This window comes from Podarcis erhardii (assembly GCF_964252035.2).
Source record: "Podarcis erhardii genome assembly, chromosome: 13".
Taxonomy (NCBI): domain Eukaryota; kingdom Metazoa; phylum Chordata; class Lepidosauria; order Squamata; family Lacertidae; genus Podarcis; species Podarcis erhardii.
Genome location: NC_138502.1, coordinates 40,208,041 through 40,225,606, shown reverse-complemented (window position 1 = coordinate 40,225,606; position 17,566 = coordinate 40,208,041). Strand labels below are relative to the sequence as shown.

At 45.3% G+C, this 17,566-nt stretch overlaps 1 protein-coding gene across 6 annotated transcripts in view; it reads right to left on the bottom strand.

The window, feature by feature from the left end:
• The window catches only part of ADAM11 (ADAM metallopeptidase domain 11), a gene marked incomplete at its 3' end in the record, with an annotated part of 76,280 nt that extends 58,731 nt beyond the window's left edge, over positions 1–17,549 (bottom strand). For 3 of the 6 annotated variants that reach the window (XM_081837790.1, XM_081837791.1, XM_081837792.1), the window contains exons 1-2: positions 13,226–13,686; positions 11,663–11,880 (exon numbers count right to left, since the gene is read on the bottom strand). In XM_081837790.1, coding sequence (XP_081693916.1) covers positions 11,663–11,880; positions 13,226–13,292 — 285 coding nt within the window. In that variant the 5' untranslated portion in view covers positions 13,293–13,686. Of the gene's footprint in view, positions 1–11,662; positions 11,881–13,225; positions 13,688–13,850; positions 14,014–17,090 lie in introns of those variants that run through there. The other 3 variants (XR_014150689.1, XM_081837788.1, XM_081837789.1) reach the window with 2 other exon arrangements.
• Between the last annotated feature and the right edge of the window lie 17 nt (positions 17,550–17,566).

Sequence of the window (17,566 nt, the reverse complement as noted above, 5' to 3'; positions counted from 1 at the left end):
TGGCGGGGGGAGGACTTTTCTCCCCACCGCCAGCCTTCAGAACAGCCTTCTGAAGGCTGGCGGTGGGGAGGAAAACCTTCCTCCCACCGCAAGTCTTCAAGACAGGTCCGGGAACAGAGGAGAAGCGCTGCGCGCCTTCCCCTCTGTTCCCGGACCTGTCCTGAAGGCTTGCAGTGGGAGGAGGGCTTTCCTCCCCACCGCCAACATTCAGAATGCTGTTCTGAATGTTGGCGGTGGGGAGGAAAACCTTCCTCCCACCGCAAGCCTTCAGGACAGGTCCGGGAACAGAGGAGAAGGCGCGCTGCGCTTCCCCGCTGTCCCCGGAGATTTCCCTATGGGCTTTCGTCTTGCGAAGCAAGCCCATAGGGAAATTCGTCTTGCGAAGCCGCTAAAAATCGGAAAACCCTTTCGTCTTGCGGGTTTTTCGTTTAGCAAGGCATTCGTCTTGCGGGGCACCACTGTAATACAATGGCCTGGATAGCTCAATTGGTTGGAATGTCGTATTGATAACACCAGGTTGCAGGTTTGATCCCCATATGGGACAGGTGCATATTCCTGCATTGCAGGGGATTGGACTAGATCGGCGTTTCCCAAACTTGGGTTTTCAGATATTTTTGGAATATAATTCCCACCACCCCTAGCTAGCAAGACCAGTGGTCAGGGATGATGGGAACTGTACTCCATAAACAGCTGGAGATCAAAGTTTAGGAAACACTGGACCAGATGATCCTTATGGTCCCTTTCAACTTCATGATTCTATGAATGCACACCCCTAGGCATGTGCAAAGTGCAATTCCCTCATCTTTTGATTAAGCATACTCCCTTCATACATCTCTGATAATGGATTTCTATATTGGCTTGGCTTAAGCTGCTGCAATGTTCTCTCTCTCTCTCTCTCTCTCAAAGGAAATTAACTATGCACATAGCGGTTTTCCTATTCTAGATGGCTATCTGGAAAAACTCCCACTTATCAAACCAAAAGTCCATCTGCCCAAGTATCTGGTATTCAGAAATATATCACCTTTGAACATGCAGGTTCTATTTGTCTATTACGGATAATAAACTGCTGGCAGACCTGTCCTCTATAAATTTGTCTGATCTCTCTTAAAGCTTTCTAAGTGGGTAGTTCTCATCACATCTTGTGGCACTGAATTCCGTCAGTCAATGCTGTATTTTGCAAAGTCCTCCTTTCCCTCAGTCCAGAATGTACTGCCAACAGAATTTACTGCATGTTTTCCTGGACCAAATCGCATCAAGTGAAAAAAGTGATGGACTTGTAAGATCCATTGAGATGGGAAAATAACTTCATATACAGGGCAGAGCTATGTGCTGTTGGGAGGAAGGGTGAGTACTGAACAGTTGAGTCAAAAAAAAGTTCTCAGAAGGACTGGATGTAGCAGGTTAAAAGCTTCTGGGGTTGAGCCCTGGCTCAAAGGAACCCCTGCTCAAATGCTGCTGCAGCAAATTGGGATAATGCAATTTTTGGCTGTGCGATGGAGGAAAGGAAGGGAGAGGGAGGAGGAGGAGGGAGTGACTAAGGTTGGATGTGAAGGTGACTCAAACATTAGGGCCAGTTCTGGTTTCTCTGTTGTGCGCTCTCTCCTTTCTTTAAGGTGGGAGGAGGGGGGGAGAGAAAAGGAAGGAAAACGCAGGGTGAAATTACAAGAGCATTTCAAGGACTGAAAAATAAGATTTCCAGGGAGAGACATCAAGGGATCAACATATTTAGCTGCAATCAAAAAGATGACTGAAGGGTATGACATTTTCACTGAACACTCCAATAGAAGGAATGTGTTTTAACTCTTGCTGTGGACTGACTTGTGCATCCAGTTTAGCATCTTGTAATAAATGTGCATCAAACCTCAAACCTTATTTCTATATAAATTCGGGGGGGGGGGGCTAAAATGGGGTAGAAGAGAGGTGAGGTGAAGGAATCCTAGCAGGGCCAAATAGTTTCGACTCATCTTTACCCCATGCCAGGATAATCAGCTGTGTGCAAGCAAACAGGATTGCATATTTTGAAGAGCAAAAAAAGAGGACACATTTGCCGACTTCTGCGTCTAACTATGGATTGCTACGACACTCATTTTACATACCCATGAAGAGGACATGTCCTGGGGAAAGACGACACGTGGCAACCCAGAAGGACTTGTATATCTGGTGTGCTGAGTAAGGCAGCATACGGAGTTCCCTACAAGCAAGCAGTGGCTAGTGGACCGGCCAAGAAAAAGCAGTAAGAATTGGGCTATCTGATTGAAATGCCATGGAATCCCTTGCCAGCCAGCAGCTGTTGTCATTTAGGATAACAACCCTGAATGCAACTATCTTTAAGCAGGTATCCTCTCGCATACTTGGGCTTTCAAAAGGCTTTTCCCCAAGTGCAATGCTTTCCCTGCGTAAATTAAGCAGACATGGAATAAGAGGGCAACTCTGCATATGGAATGGCAAACTGGTTAGAAAAAAGCAAGCAAGCAGTGAGTAAGAATAAATAGACAATGGGACAGACGTAAGCGATTGGGGATCACTTGTGCCAGGACTTTGTTCATAAAGGAAACTGCCTAGGGTTTTTTTTATTATTACAATCAAGCAGCATATAAGTGTTGTGAAATAAAGAAAGAAAGAAACGGAAGCAAGATTGTTATGGCAGGTCCACCTGTGACAGGTATTTTCACTAGACTGCACAGTCCCTATATGCATTCAAAGTATATACACCAGCCTGGAGACTTTAGTCATGTATACTTTCAATGCACAGAAGGGATCCGGAGGTCCATTCTACACAATGGCAGAAATGAGTCCTCAGTATGGCGCCACTGACTTTTTGTAACTTCCTCCAGTTACATATCAGACAGACACTGATATGTGTCTGTCATATCACATGGATCACAGTATGTGATCAAATCCCACCTGAAAATAGTGACAGTCTGGAAGTGTTCCATGTCTACTATATTCACTTAAAAAAAAAAAAAAAGTGGGGTCTAACTATTGCTTCAAATGAGCCATGAGCTGAACGCTTCCTGACCTGACCTTGCTGCCTGCTGTCAGTTCAGGAAGTATTATCCTCGGCCAAATCCAGTTTTGGCACTTCGCCGAGCAAAAGGTGCCCAAATTGACAGAGAGCAGCAAAAGCAGGCAGGGAAGAGAAGGGAGAGAGCAGAGCTCCCTTGACCCGTGAGTCTCTTTTGGGGTAAAACATTAGTTTCCCCGCATACATTTTCTACATGTATATGGCAGACACGTAAATACCACATGCAATTAGACATTCATTATTCTGCTTTCTGTTTTACAGATTCCATCTGTGTTTTATTCATTTTTAATAGTTTGCTGGATTTTATGTTCTATCAATCAATACTTTTATTGTGTACACCTCTTATAAAGCTCTCTTCCCCAAATAAAAAACTGGCTGCCCTGTTAACTGTTAGTTTGGCCCTTGGGAGCTGCAGATTTGAAGCTAGGGGATATTTATTTATTACATTTATATAGCCACCCTATAACAAGAGTTTGCTGGGTAGCTCACAAAGCGAAAGCATCACCAACAACGTTAAAAAGCCTGCACAAAACAATAAACTATAACAAATTAATTAAATGCAATTAATTGGTAAACTGACTTTTTTAAAAAAAGCATTTGACTACCAAGTAAATCGTGAAAAGTAATTGTACATGATGGGAATTAAAAATACTGCCTGATCAGAATTCAGATGGACATTGCAGACTTAAATTGATTTAGAAGCCTTGCTCAATAATTTCAGTTGCATAGCTGCTGGTTTCTAGACACTTAAGTTCTTCCACATTACAGCCCTTTAGCAAAGCTGAGGCTTTTCCTCAATCAACAGAAAGAATCAACAGAACATAATTAAAATGTGGATTCCACAAAGCGCCTGATATAGCACTATATTGCCCAGCAATGTATTTTCCCCACAGCCAGAATCCCTTTCCTGCTCAGCAAAGGTCCCCTGCAACATTAATTAGTGGTTTCCTTTTTGCAAATTCAGTCTGTTTTCTACCTTCCTGTTCAATTAATTACCGCTTCTGTTTTCACAGGAGAGGGTCTTTAATTACTGGTCTCCTGTTCATTTCTCTCATAGCAAAAATGAAAAGAAACCAGTAATTATCCCTCCCCACAAAACAGGGAACAGAAGCTGATGAATGAAGTCACAGTTCATCACTAACTTCCCCGGCCATGCTGAACAGGAATATATGAGGCAGAAGCTTTTAATTAAAGACACAACCTCAGTAGTGCTTTCTTACTCCTGAACAGGCTGCTGGTTCACTGCAAGCAACTTCAACAAAAATCAGATATGAAAAAGATGAGAAGCAACATTAGCAGGGGTGCCAACTTGAATAAAATACGGTATGTTGGGGGCAGGTAACCCTTGCCTCGCACAACCAATCACAAGATGTAGCACATGCACACCATTTGAATGACAATGCCCATCAACTTTTGGGCAGCTCGGCCACCTCAAATATTTTATTGGGGGGGAAAGGACCTCAGCCCCTAGGAGTTGGCTCCTATGAACATTGGGATGCAGTTGTTTTGCAACAACGTCAAATGCATTCTTTGTAAACAGTGAGTGAATGAAGCATGGCAATTCCAAACTAATTAGCTAGTATGGAAGCAATCTCAGTACATGCCCAGAAGCATTTCCACTTCATTATCATTTCTGTTATGTACTGAAATTCTCACCCTGGGCCAGCAGGGGGAATACTGTAGATAGTTTTCACTCAGGTCCACATATGCAAATAAGGGATTGAAAGTGACATTCAGTGATTGGATAGTTACAGAAAGTGGTTACTGTTGCGTTCTAGTGGAGCTCTATATAAGCAGGCTGGCTGAACCCTTCGGTTCAGTTCTGTTCTGGCCTGTGAATAAACAAGAGCTGTTTGACGAATCGCTGTGTCGTCTGATATGTTCACCCACAACTTAACAATTTCACATTCTGTGGGATGGAGGCCTGTGCAGCCCCCACACCCCTCCAAAAAAAATCTCCATAGGGCAGCTGTCACAAGGAAAAGGGTTGTCAAAGTGTTTGGGACACAAAAATGGTACCATGCACAGAGAGGAATCTTAACAGAATCCTGCCATGCCCAGCCTGATCAATCTTCCCACTCGCTTATCTAGGCAATGCAAAAAAGATTTTGTTTGGGAGTTAGCTACCACCTGGAGGCGGGTGGGGAGGGACTGAAAATCACAAAGGACAACCTGCGGTTTTAACCGCCCACCCGCTGCAGTCAGCTGTGCATCACACTTGCTCAGCACCTTGGGATGCCCCCACCCACCCGGCCCCAGCCAGCAATCCACCACCAGAAGCAATTCTACCTTTGCTTCCATCGTGGCTGAGTGATTATCTTATTCATTATGGATGAGATCTTCTACATGCCTCCCATTTAATCTAGTTTAACACTTGCATACACCTACAGCAGAGAGTTTAATGGAATCTGTTAAAGGGGGTTGAAGGTGGGGGTGGGAGAAGAGTAGATTGGAAACATTTACAGGTGAAACTTTCTGAGTGGAAAGCGTGTGGGAGACATTAGCATACCTCCCAACATTACTCCAATGAAAACAGGGATGTCCTATTATTCTTATTCTTATTCTTATTCTTATTATTATTCTCCGTCCATCTGAATGGGTTGCCCCAGCCACTCTTGGCAGCTTCCAACATATATAAAGACATAATGAAACATTCAACATTAAGAAACTTCCCAATTCAGGGCTGCCTTCAGATGTCTTCTAAGGGTTGTATAGTTACTGCATAGTTACTTATCTCCTTGGCTCATAACGCCATACCCTCCAACATTTCTCCAATGAAATTAAGGATGTCCTAAGGAAAAGTGGCACATTCCGGGATCAAATCAGAAACCAGGATGGCTTTTGTAAATCCAGGGCTGTCCCTGGAAAAGAGAGACACTTGGAGGGTCTGTTTTAGGGTGAGAATCTTCACAATCAAAGGCGTTGTTGGGCAGGAGAGGAGGGTAGAACCCTAAATCTTTTGCGGCAGACCCCAGATTTCTTGCATCTTCCCCTTTCTTTAAACTTGATCTTTTTAAGAAGCCGTTGTTTTAACATAAGACTTATCCACCATCTTAATTTGCCCAGAGGCACACTCTGTAATTGGATGGAGCAGGGAAGGAGACATATATGCAAATTTCATCCACATCTGTACCACGAGCCTGTGCCTCACTCAAGTCTTTTACAGTGCCTATACTAACAATACCCCCATTCTCAATAGTGCCTTGCTAATGTTTCCTCATAGGCAGAGGCAGTCTCTTGCACCTGGATTCCCAAGATCACATTCACACCATACATATAAAGCACATTTAAGGCACGTGGATTTCCCCACAGAACCCTGGGAATTGTAGTTTAACACACATTTCACTTCCCAGCACTCTTAACAAACTGCAGTTCCCAGGATTCTTTGAGTAAAGCCGCATGCTTTAAATATATGGCAGGGATGTGGACCATCAAGTTTTGTACCCAAAGATACCAGCTAGATGACATTAGATGCCATTTTTTAAATTTCTGTATTAATATCACTCTTTTTGTTTTTGTTTTTATAAATAATATTTATTAAAGTTTCAAAAACATACAAAAATAAAGAAAAAGAAAAACAGAGAATACAAAATACAGAAAAAGTAAAAACAATTAAAAAGAAATCCATCTTTCCATGTCTTGTCTTTCATTTACTTGTTTCCTTGACCTCCTCGCGCCTCCCTTTTTTGCATACTAGTTTAATTGGTTGTTTCAGCAAATCCTTTCCATTAATATCACTCTTTTTGAACAATGCCCAGGCTGGGACAGAAATTGCCCCTGCTTCAGGAAGATCCCCATACTCTGCTTCAGGGCCCCTGAAGTTTAAACTTCTTTTCAGGAAAAAACGGAGGTAGAGATGTTGGGAGATCTAATCCTGGATCTTTCACATCTCGATCTAGTTTGGCTTTAAGCCATAAACTGTGTGCCATGAAGAAATGTAACTCCCAATGAGATATTAACAAAATGTCTGTGTGACTCCCAAACACCTACTTACATAGTTCTGCATTTCTGTCTCATTTATTGACCAGGCCTAAAAAGGTAAAGGGAGCCCTGACCATTAGGTCCAGTCGTGACCGACTCTGGGGTTGCGGCGCTCATCTCGCTTTATTGGCCAAGGGAGCCGGCGTACAGCTTCCTGGTCATGTGGCCAGCAGGACTAAGCCGCTTCTGGCGAACCAGAGCAGCGCACAGAAACGTCGTTTACCTTCCCGCCGGAGCGGTACCTATTTATCTACTTGCACTTGGACGTGCTTTCGAACTGCTAGGTTGACAGGAGCTGGGACCAAGCAACGGGAGCTCACCCCGTCAGCGGGGATTCGAACCGCTGACCTTCTGATCGGCAAGTCCTAGGCTCTGTGGTTTAACCCACAGTGCCACCCGTGTCCCTTGACCAGGCCTAGCCTTCTTCAATTAGCCTGCTTTGGGTTGAGCTCTTCAGGATCCAGAGGAATTGAACGACCTGATAATTTTGATCTGATGCAGAGATATGGAAAAATCACCTGCCTTTGAAGGATGCTGCCTGTTGGGTCTCTGTATGGGTCACTGATCTGAGTTTGCCTCCTTTCAATCAGGTAGCATCCCCAGAACAGTGACGCACAAAGTAACAAAGAAGTTGGGAATCCTCTAAGGGGATTTGCATATGCCTTTTGCATAGTGCTTGACCTTTCGGATTGAAAGAGTAAAGGATAATTCCAATTTTAATTTCCAAAAATGGACCTCAGCTATCAGAGGCATGGAAATCAAGGGGCTAACTTGCATTTGTTGGCGTAGGAGGAAATGGCTCTCCTACCAAAAGCCTAGATCTCTGGACAACAGCTAGATTTTGCAAAAAGGCCACTTTGCACAGGGAAGGGAGCCAAGGCTCCGAATCCTGCCAGAAAGTTCCACAGATGTTCTGCCCTCTGAATCTCCAGCCTCTGCCCCATTGGGGGAGGGGGTTGTTGAGATCCAAGGCTGCCAGCTGTCATTTCCTAGCAGAGCTACTGGTGGGGCGGGGGGAATCCCTCTTGTTAAAAGGAGCCAGGAGCCGTTCAGTTCTGTTTGGCTGTCTCTAAGTCTCCACTGCTCTCGCCTCTTAATTCCCTTGCATCTTTGCACTGTTCGCGGAAGGCTGAGCCAAACACATTTCAAAAAGAGAGAAACCCAAACAAACTCCAGGATTCATTCTGTAGTCGAGTGGCTTGGCAACTGCATATGTTGAGAGAAAAAGATATTTTTTTTAAACTGTTTCCAGTGAAAGAGATGTGAAAAAAAGATCAGGAGACCCAAATGTAGAAGGGAAAGAATGGTTTGCAAATGTTTTTAAATGGGGCAGCGCAGGAGGATAACCAGTATGAGAAATGTGGTTTTTGAGACACAGAACAGCTACATGTACTATTCCCCCCCCCTTTAGGTTCTAGTTGGAATATTGATGTATCTAACAACCTATACTAAAAATAAACCCATTAACATGTCTCTATTCTTTGCAAGAAAGACAAGCTTGTATTTCTCAAGTGTGTTTCGTGGGAGGATTTGGTGCAAAGCAAAGTACTGCTTGCATAACAGCTCCCCTAAAAACCATGGTGGGGTGTGCGTGCGCCAAGTCCTGTGGTTTCAAACCAACAGTTTCTTCCTTCCTTAAGACTGCAAGAATTGCTTTGATAAATCAAGTGGTGTCAGTAAGATTTCAGTGATGAAGCTCTCAGTAGGGAATGATGCCAGTCCCCATCATGCTGCCCCCCCCCCCAGCTAGCTAACTAGCTAGCTTCTGAACGTAGAAGTTTTTGCTTTGCTTTGGCACAATGTCTTCTAACCTCCCCGCAAAGAAAACAAGAAAGAATGCTCATTAAATGGCCAACATCACCTAATCTCCCTGCAAACAAATCAGGATGAATGTTCAATAAATAGGTCATCTGGAAGCAGCCTAAATTAGTTGTCATCAATAGGTCTTGTGGCAGTGAATTCTGTATTGTGTGTAGTTCAGGATTATAGCAATATGTTAGATCAGATCCAGCCATCATTTTCCAGTGGTGGACAACTAGATGCAACAAGGAAACTTCATAAGCAGGGCATGGAGGCAGCAACTTTCCTCTGCTCTTTGCCTGCCTGCAAACAGCATTAAGAACTTGGAACTCCTGAACTTGGAGACGTACATTGCAATCCTAACCATGTCTACTCTGTAAACTCCTGCTGAATTCAATCGGGCTTCCTTCCAGGTAAGAGGGGTTAAGATTACAGCTTTATTTATTTGCAAACTTCTTCCATCACCTTCCACCAGTAATTTCAAAGTGATTTGCAAGAAGGTTTGCAAGGTTATATTTGCTGTCGCAGCTGCTACCCAGTCCTCCATGCAAAAGTTAGGAAAGAAAGAAAGAGCAGCAGACACACAAAAAAGATCATGAGTGCTAGAAGGAAAGCAAACAGCGAAGAGCTTCATATCCAGGGGACAATGAAATTAGCACTGAAATATGGAGTTGTTAGGCTAGAGTACATGGGAAGGTTATCTAGGCGAAGGGCAGGGAACCTCTGGCACTCCAGATGTTGTTGGACTTCAACTCCCATCAGCCTCAGCTAGCAACGCCAGTAGGAAGGAACAATAGGAGTTGTGGTCCTATCTGGAGAGCCACGGGTTCACCACACCATATCTAATACATTTAAACTTTCCAATGGCTTACAATGGGATCCATACCAAATCAGGTTTCCTGTTATTGAGGAGCAGCAGTGCTACACTGAGAATTGACTCTGGCCTTTCCTTGGGCCTCCTCAACCCCAACCCCTCTGCATCTTTGATCTTCAACTGGGGGACTGCAACCAACACACAGGTCACGATTTTGCCTAAACTCCACACACATCCAAAATCCAAAACCAGCAGGGCCACAAGCATCTTCCAACAAGAGAGGAAAAAGAAAAGATGTGCACAGAAAGTTATAAGGCCAACAGGGAAGGTGTGTGTATTTGTGCGGGCACAGTGGCAGACCTTGGCATCTCAAATTTCAGTGGCGCCCTGTGCGATGCCAAGATCTTCCTTTGGAAGTCGTTGCTGGTGGAACCAAACCGATGGTGCTCCCCTAGATCTGCCTTTGATGTGTGTGAAGAGGCAGATCTAGACAGTGAGACAGTGGAATAAGTAACACACAAGACATGAAAAATCTAACATGGCCCCATTTGGGAGGTTAGAGTTAAAAGTGATATGTGAGCTTGGGGGACCTGAAGGCTACTGCATGCTTGTTCCCCCAGCCCCATCAATTTTCTCTGACTCCTCATCCTTCCCTTTTTTCTGTGACATAGAAACCAGGGCAGAGATTTCTAATTCTGCTCTAAGTCAGGACATTTACAGTTGCAGCATTTCATGTTGCCATGTTTTAAGGCTTGAATGGTATATCCGAATATTGTTCTACTCTGTTTACAATTTCTGATCGCAGTTTTATTTGATTATGCTCTTAAAATGAACTTGCACAACCTCGGAACCCAGCTATCACACAACCTTAGAACCAAGCTATCTGGCAAGTCAGATTTAGCCAATGTAATATTAGTCAATAGTTCAAAAAAGAGCACAAAGCTCTGCTTTTATCTAACAATTTAAGTCTTTCACAGCTTTTTCCTATTTATCCTGTGTAGAGCAGTTGAGAACTTGTGAAGCATTCTGCTTTGATGTAGCACTCGGTTTCCAAAGCTTACCTACAATTGCCAAAAAATATTGTTTTAGGAATCCTTGGCAACAGTAAAACTAGCCAAAACAAAATTCAAGGGACCAGATGGAAAGATCAAGATCAGCCATAAATGCTAGTATTTCCTGTTCAAAGGAGGGAGGCTGCTGGGGCTGCAATATTTATTGCCTTCCTTGAATACCCCTTCTGTCATTTCCATGTGATCACCACATATGTGAACCCTCATTTCCTTGGGACCCTCAGTAGCTAATGCGCTGCTAACCATCTGCCCCAATTTTGCCCCTCCATCTAGACCAGGTGGGCAGCCTGACCTCCCTCTACATCACACCATAGAGTTGGAAATCCTGGAGAGCTGCTGCCAGCTGAGAAGAATTAGATATGTATGCCATTCTATGCAGGTGGGGGCAAGGGCAGAAAGGATGTCACAGTTGTTTGCCTGGGTGCATGTTCTGGTTTCTAGGAAAGGAGCAGCACACTCCATTCTCACCTTCCTTACAGCCAGGGGGGCAAGTGCTTCTCAGGGCAATGGGGAATGCCAACCGAGCAGTGGCGTAGCGTGGGGGGTGCAGGGGGGCCCGGCCGCACCGGGCGCAACATCTGGGGGTTAGGGTTAGGGTGTGCAAATCCACGGGTTAGGGGGCGCAAATTACTTGCCTTGCCCCGGGTATTGACAACCCACGCTACGCCACTGCAACCGAGACAGCACATGTGGCTACTCGCAAACTTCCTGGACAAATGCTCCAACTGCCCAAGAGGCCAGGCGGCTCTGCTCTGTCACCGACACTGCATAACCGTATCTTATTAAAAATTTGGAAGCAGCCCTTGCCACCCAGCCATTGTGTATGCATACCATCTGGCTTCACAGAACAGCTTGGAGCCTGCTCTCCCCACCCACACCCACACCTGCTATAATGTTAAGAAGAGCCTTAGGACAATGTCTTCCTTTAAAAAAAGAGAGAGAAAGAGAAATGGGGAGAGAGGGTTCACTTACAGGGCTTTCTCCTTTTCCGCCACCTCCGGCTCCTCCGCTGCTGCCAGGCTCTTTTCTTACCCTGGTGTCCAGCTGATGGTTTTGGACCTCTCCCCCAGAACTCTGTCCCACTAGCCTGGAGGGGTGGGTGATTTCCGAAACACCCCATCTTTTGCGCCAGCCGGCATTCGGGACCCGCCTCCGCAAATCGCCAGGTTGCGTATCCGCTTTTACAAAACCTACTCCAAGGAAAGGAAAAGAAAGAAACGCAAACCAGTTATCATGGTGCGATCAAGGACAGGAGGGAAGACTTGATGAGCTGGGGCTTCATTTCTGAGAGGGACAGCTAAAGCATGCAGAGGGACTGCAGCCAGCCTGCAGGTCACCCTTTCTGATCTGAAAGCATTTACTTATAAACTCAGAGATGCAGAGGGGAATGGTGGTTGGTTGAGGTCACTTGGTGGGGAAGGAAAGCTATTCTAAATCATGTGGAGATGCATTCTTTTCCAGACTTCGGGTTTGTCCCGGGACAGGTTGGGGGGCTAAATTCTCATCAGATCAAGCCATGGAGGATACAAAATGAATTCAACATGTTGCAGAGAGGCCTACATACCCAAGGAACAAGGGCTTAGATGGAGCTCCTCCAACCATCTCAGCATTTAATTCATCTACATTGCCAGGCCCTTGGATAGGCTGGCATAGTATTGTTCTGGGTATACTCCCTGTAAGGGCATCCCTGGATCAGTGATTTTATTAGTTTCTTAAAATAAAAGGGTGCTGGGGCTCAAGCATTTTTTGAATCCGGATGCCTTGAATGGCATGCCCTGTCCCCAAATCCTGGATCTGCTCAGGTTGTTCAGTGCTGATGGAAATGTACTCTTCACATGCTTAGGGAGCCCTGGCATAAATAGACACCTAGGGCTGAGCCTGGGCTTGTTCCCAAGCAGTTTGGGGGTCAGAGTCCCACCCTTTTTGGCCAACAACACTTGGCAATACATTCGTGATCAGAGTCTGATCCAAACCCACACACCCCCTCTAAAATGTGAGCCCAAGCTGTGTATATCAGCCCCCCCCCCCTTTCCCTCAACTCTCTCTTCCATCCCTGCAATTCCCAGGCAGAACCGACAAGATATTTTCGCCGTCCACCCCAGCTGTTGCTCAACCATCTCCACCTTAGGGCTGGAAGGAACTGCAGAAAAATGTGTCTATGCAGCAGAAAAGACTGCAGTCACAGCACCGGCAAGGTGGGTGTAGAAATGGGACTGTGGGGAAGGGGTGCCCAGCAAACTCGGGGAATGTTTACAAGCAACAAATTGCAACCCACCTGCCCCCCACCCTCCAAGTGCTCCATTCAAAAAGGCGGTGCGGAGCAACCCTGTATTATTTGGGAGAGGGGAGCAGCGGTGGTGCAACATGGTGCTGCTCCCAGTTAGCTCAGAGAGATGCATGCATTGTAACTCCCACTCCTTTGTTAGCTGGTACCCGGGTTCCCCGCCCCATATGATGCCCTCTGCCCCAATGCAATTCAGGAAGGGACTGGGGAAAGTTCGGGGGGGGGGCAAAGCTAAGAGAGGCTCCCCTCACCTGAATGACAAAATAGCAGAGAGAGGAAGGCTGTCAACAACACCCAGTTCTGTAGCGGGCAGCTCATAATGCCTTCATAATCGGAATCAGGGCTGGCACCAATTGGTACAGCATGCGAGGAAGACAGGTCTCAGTGCCCTTTCTTCTTTTTCTTTTGCTTTGCATTGAAAGTCTGGGATGCTCCCTGGTCCTTGCCTCCCTGGTCCTTCCTTCTTTTTCTTCTTTTTCTCCTCGGAATTGTTGCTGAGGGGAGGAAGGTGGTCAGAAGAGGAGCGGAGAGGAAAGAGAGACGAGAATGTTTTGCAGAGGCAAAATCAAAACCAGTGAAGAGCCAGGAACGGGCAGGAAGGATACGGAAATTTCTCCATCCTGGCTCTGCAGCGATGGATGCAAGAGTCTAACATGATGTGAGGGAGAGAGATGGGGAGAGTTGGGGAGGGGGGAGGCAAAGGAGAGAAAGGACACGTGAGCTGCAAAGATCCCTCCCTCCTGCCTTTTTAGCATGGAAGAGCTGTCTCTTGTCACTCCCCCCCCCCCCGCCCAACCACTCTCTTTCTGTATGGACAGGCAGCAGGAACCAGCAAAAAGCGGGGGGGGGGGGGAAGCAGGGTGTGCACACGCTAACCTTCTCTGCACATGCACACAGGCAAATCAGACCCGTTTACTCTGGTGGAAATCAAGGCGGAATAAATGTGCTCCAAAATCTTGGAATTATTTCTTCTTTCAGGAAGATTAGGCCAGGAGCTCAGGTTGATTCAGGTCTCAGGATGAATTTGAGAGATTCAGCACTGGAACATGGAAGAAAGGAAGTATGCCTCTGAGTATATGCAGAGTGCCTACCATCATTACCGGGTAACCTGTAGTTTTCACCAGAATTCATCCCCTTCGTTCAACGTATTTGGGATTAAGGAGCAAGGATGACCTATTTAAAAGAAATGGGGAAGTGTTTGGTAGCTGATGCCAGGTCAGTCAAATCAGGTGTGGTCTTGCAATAGTCCTCATATACTTATATACTGCAGGGCCAAGCAAAATTGGTGAGCAAGCCTAGTGTGCGTATGTTCTCCTGAAGCATATACCTCTCTTCGCCTGCTTGAGGAGCTAAGTCTCCTGCCAGGTAGCTTTTCAACAGCACCTCTTTGTCATATGCCACGGTTAGGGTGGTGTGGGCTGATTAGATATGCGTTGGCAGACAGAAGATCCAGTCTTGAAACATGGGAATGGAATTAGGGGGCAAATTAAATGGCTTTAGGTTCTACCTTCTGATCGAATTCTACATTCACCTGAATAGGTTCAGGAAGTCCGGCAGTGAACTGAAATCATTACCATCATCAATTTATTAATTGCCTTCTAAGCAACCACAAGGCTATGTACACTAAAAAATATTTTAAAACAGTTAGCAACACAAAAACAGCAAATACATTTAAAATTAAAATGATGCAAATCAGACACTCGTGGTTAAGACCCATTTATCCAGCTTGGAACGTCGGTTGGAACAAAAATGTATTCAGGTGGTTCCAGAAAATGCAGAAAGTGGGGGCCTGTTGTATCTCCCAGGGAATGCTGTTTCACAGAACAGGGGCAGCCACATTGAAAGCCCTGCTCTGAGTTATTGCAGAGCAGGCTTCTGAGATCTTTGGAACTTGCAGGAGAAACTCTTCCATAGCAATCCACTGAGTGTATAAGGGATAAGACAGTCTCTCGATTAATAGCACAGATCAAATGTTGCTGAATTGAATACACAATACAAAGTCCCTTATCCAACCTACCCTATGGTAGTGCTTAAATTTCTTAAGTGGTGAGATTTACGGTTTATTAGGCGTACCCTCTCCTGTGCAATCCAAACAGGGTAGGGGCAGTCTGTTGGTACTCTGTGGTAAAGAGGGAAAGGTAATTTGCACGTGCTCAGAGACACAAATGTATAACTGTAGGATGGAACATTTGGTGTATTCTGTATTCTGGGCACAATGGGGGCTAACATGTTCCATTAATTAAGGGATGTTGTTGTTTAGTCGTTTCCGACTCTTTTGTGACCCCATGGACCAGAGCACACCAGGCATTCCTGTCTTCCACTGCCTCCCGCAGTTTGGTCAAACTCATGCTGGTAGCTTCGAGAACACTGTCCAACCATCTCGTCCTCTGTCGTGCCCTTCTCCTTGTGCCCCCCTTTCCCAACATCAGGGTCTTTTCCAGGGAGTCTTCTCTTCTCATGAGGTGGCCAAAGTATTGGAGCCTCAGCTTCAGGATCTGTCCTTCCAGTGAGCACTCAGGGCTGATTTCCTTCAGAATGGATAGGTTTGATCTTCTTGCAGTCCATGGGACTCTCAAGAGTCTCCTCCAACACCATAATTCAAAAGCATCAATTCTTCGGCGATCAGCCTTCTTTATGGTCCAGCTCTCACTTCCATACATCACTACTGGGGAAAGGGATAGTCCATTAAGGGATAGTCCATTCTTAATGATGTAATGGAGTGGGAACACAGGCTGCAGCTCTGAAACTTTTTCCAAAGAAGAATAAATGTCAGCAGGTACAGCACCTGAGCTCAGGGTGGTAAACATGAGTGCAAAGCACCTCACTTTATAGTGCGCCATCAGGTAGTCTAGGCTCAGATAGTGGCTGGCCCAGTGAAACTCATGGCTTATCATATCTTTCCAGCCAGAGTCCAAACCTGCGAACTCCTCGGTCACCTTTTGCCAGTTTACTACTCTCTGACTATTAGCTGCATTGCAGGGGGTTGGACTAGATGATCCTTGGGGTCCCTTCCAACTCTACTATTCTACAAGTCACCACATGTGCCTGGTTTGTTTCAGTACATTAGAAGTTGCGGCAGGCCCATTTCTAAAAAGTGCAGGGCATTTAAAATGCAAAGGTTCTGTCTAAGAATGGCTTTTATAAGACTTCCATTTTTGCTGCAAGTGTGCAGCAATATGACATGTGAGAAACCACAACATGACTGTGTGTTTATTAACAGCTTGTTGATAACTTTTCGTATAGCATGCAGTACCTACAAACTTACTCCCCCAACACCCACCCAAGTCTCCCCACTGGCCCAAACATAACCCATCTCCACTTCCCCAAAGAAACAAAAATTAGAATGGAAAATTTAAAATATTCCTATTAATCTTTGGTTGGCAACCATCTGCCTCGGGAGACAATAGAGGAGTGCAGCTTTGGTGGTGAACTCAATTTGTATCTCAGAAATACTGGTTTGTGTGCCATCTCTCTCCTTAGTGCTAATCTGCATACACTTCTATGAATCCATCCCAAATCTGTTTGAAGCCCCCATCTCTCAGAGAATCTTTTCATGAGCAGCCAGCAGCAGCGGATCATACATCCAACCCTTCCATCTTTGGTGTCATCCTAGATTTCCAGTGCCTCAAGATTATTCTTTTAGGTTGTCAGCACGGCTTTGCTAAACCACCCCCTCACATGGTCCCCATTTATCTGATAAGTAGGCCAACTATCAGTAATCTCTGAAGTGCTATCCAAAACTAAAATTCATTCTAGTTTTAAGTTCTTTCCAAAAAGAGGCAACAACAGGGCACCGTGAAAACAAAGTAAATGACTTCACTCCAATTTTACATCACCAGCTCTCATCATCGGTTTGGATCCCCAAGGCTTAGACCATGTGGGTGTCCAATAAGCCCTGTGGATTAACTTTAAGGGAAGAGCCAGTGTGGAAAACTTTATATTGCATACAGCAGGCCTGCAAAACACCGTCTGAAATTTCTTGTTGAGCTCTGCATTCCCCCGAAATCTGATTTCCTTTCTAAATTAGGGATTAGCTTGTTGTGCATCACAGAATACAAGCGTTCGCTGGATCTCTGGTGGATCCACTGCATTAAGCACATTTGGGTCAAATGTTACCTCAGCTTTATGCTCATGTTGTACGTTCTGCCGTGACACTCCTGCTGAAAGGATACATTTCTCCTGTAATGATTTAAACATGTATTTTTTTGGTCAAAATCTGTGAGCAGAGTGAAATATTAATTTCCACCCATGAGGCTTTTACTCTGTTCAACCTGCATACATAGCATAACAGCTATCTCTAATTACAGGAGGTAAGATATGGAGGGGGGAAAGCAGAGCGTTCAATTCTGAGGCGAGCACAATTTGAGGGAGACCTCTACAAAAGCTGGGCCGTGTTATAGCATTTTTGACATTCAGGTATCAATATGCCCGCCGCAAAAATTGCCAGGTGTTACATGGGGTTGGGCAGTTGATCGGTTTTGAGCCGCAAGATGGTTTTGTGACAGAAATGTTAGTGGGAAAATGATTGACAACAGGGGAGTGAACTGAGTGACTGGAGGAGTGTGGCAGTTGGGAAATGAGTTTGCGATTCT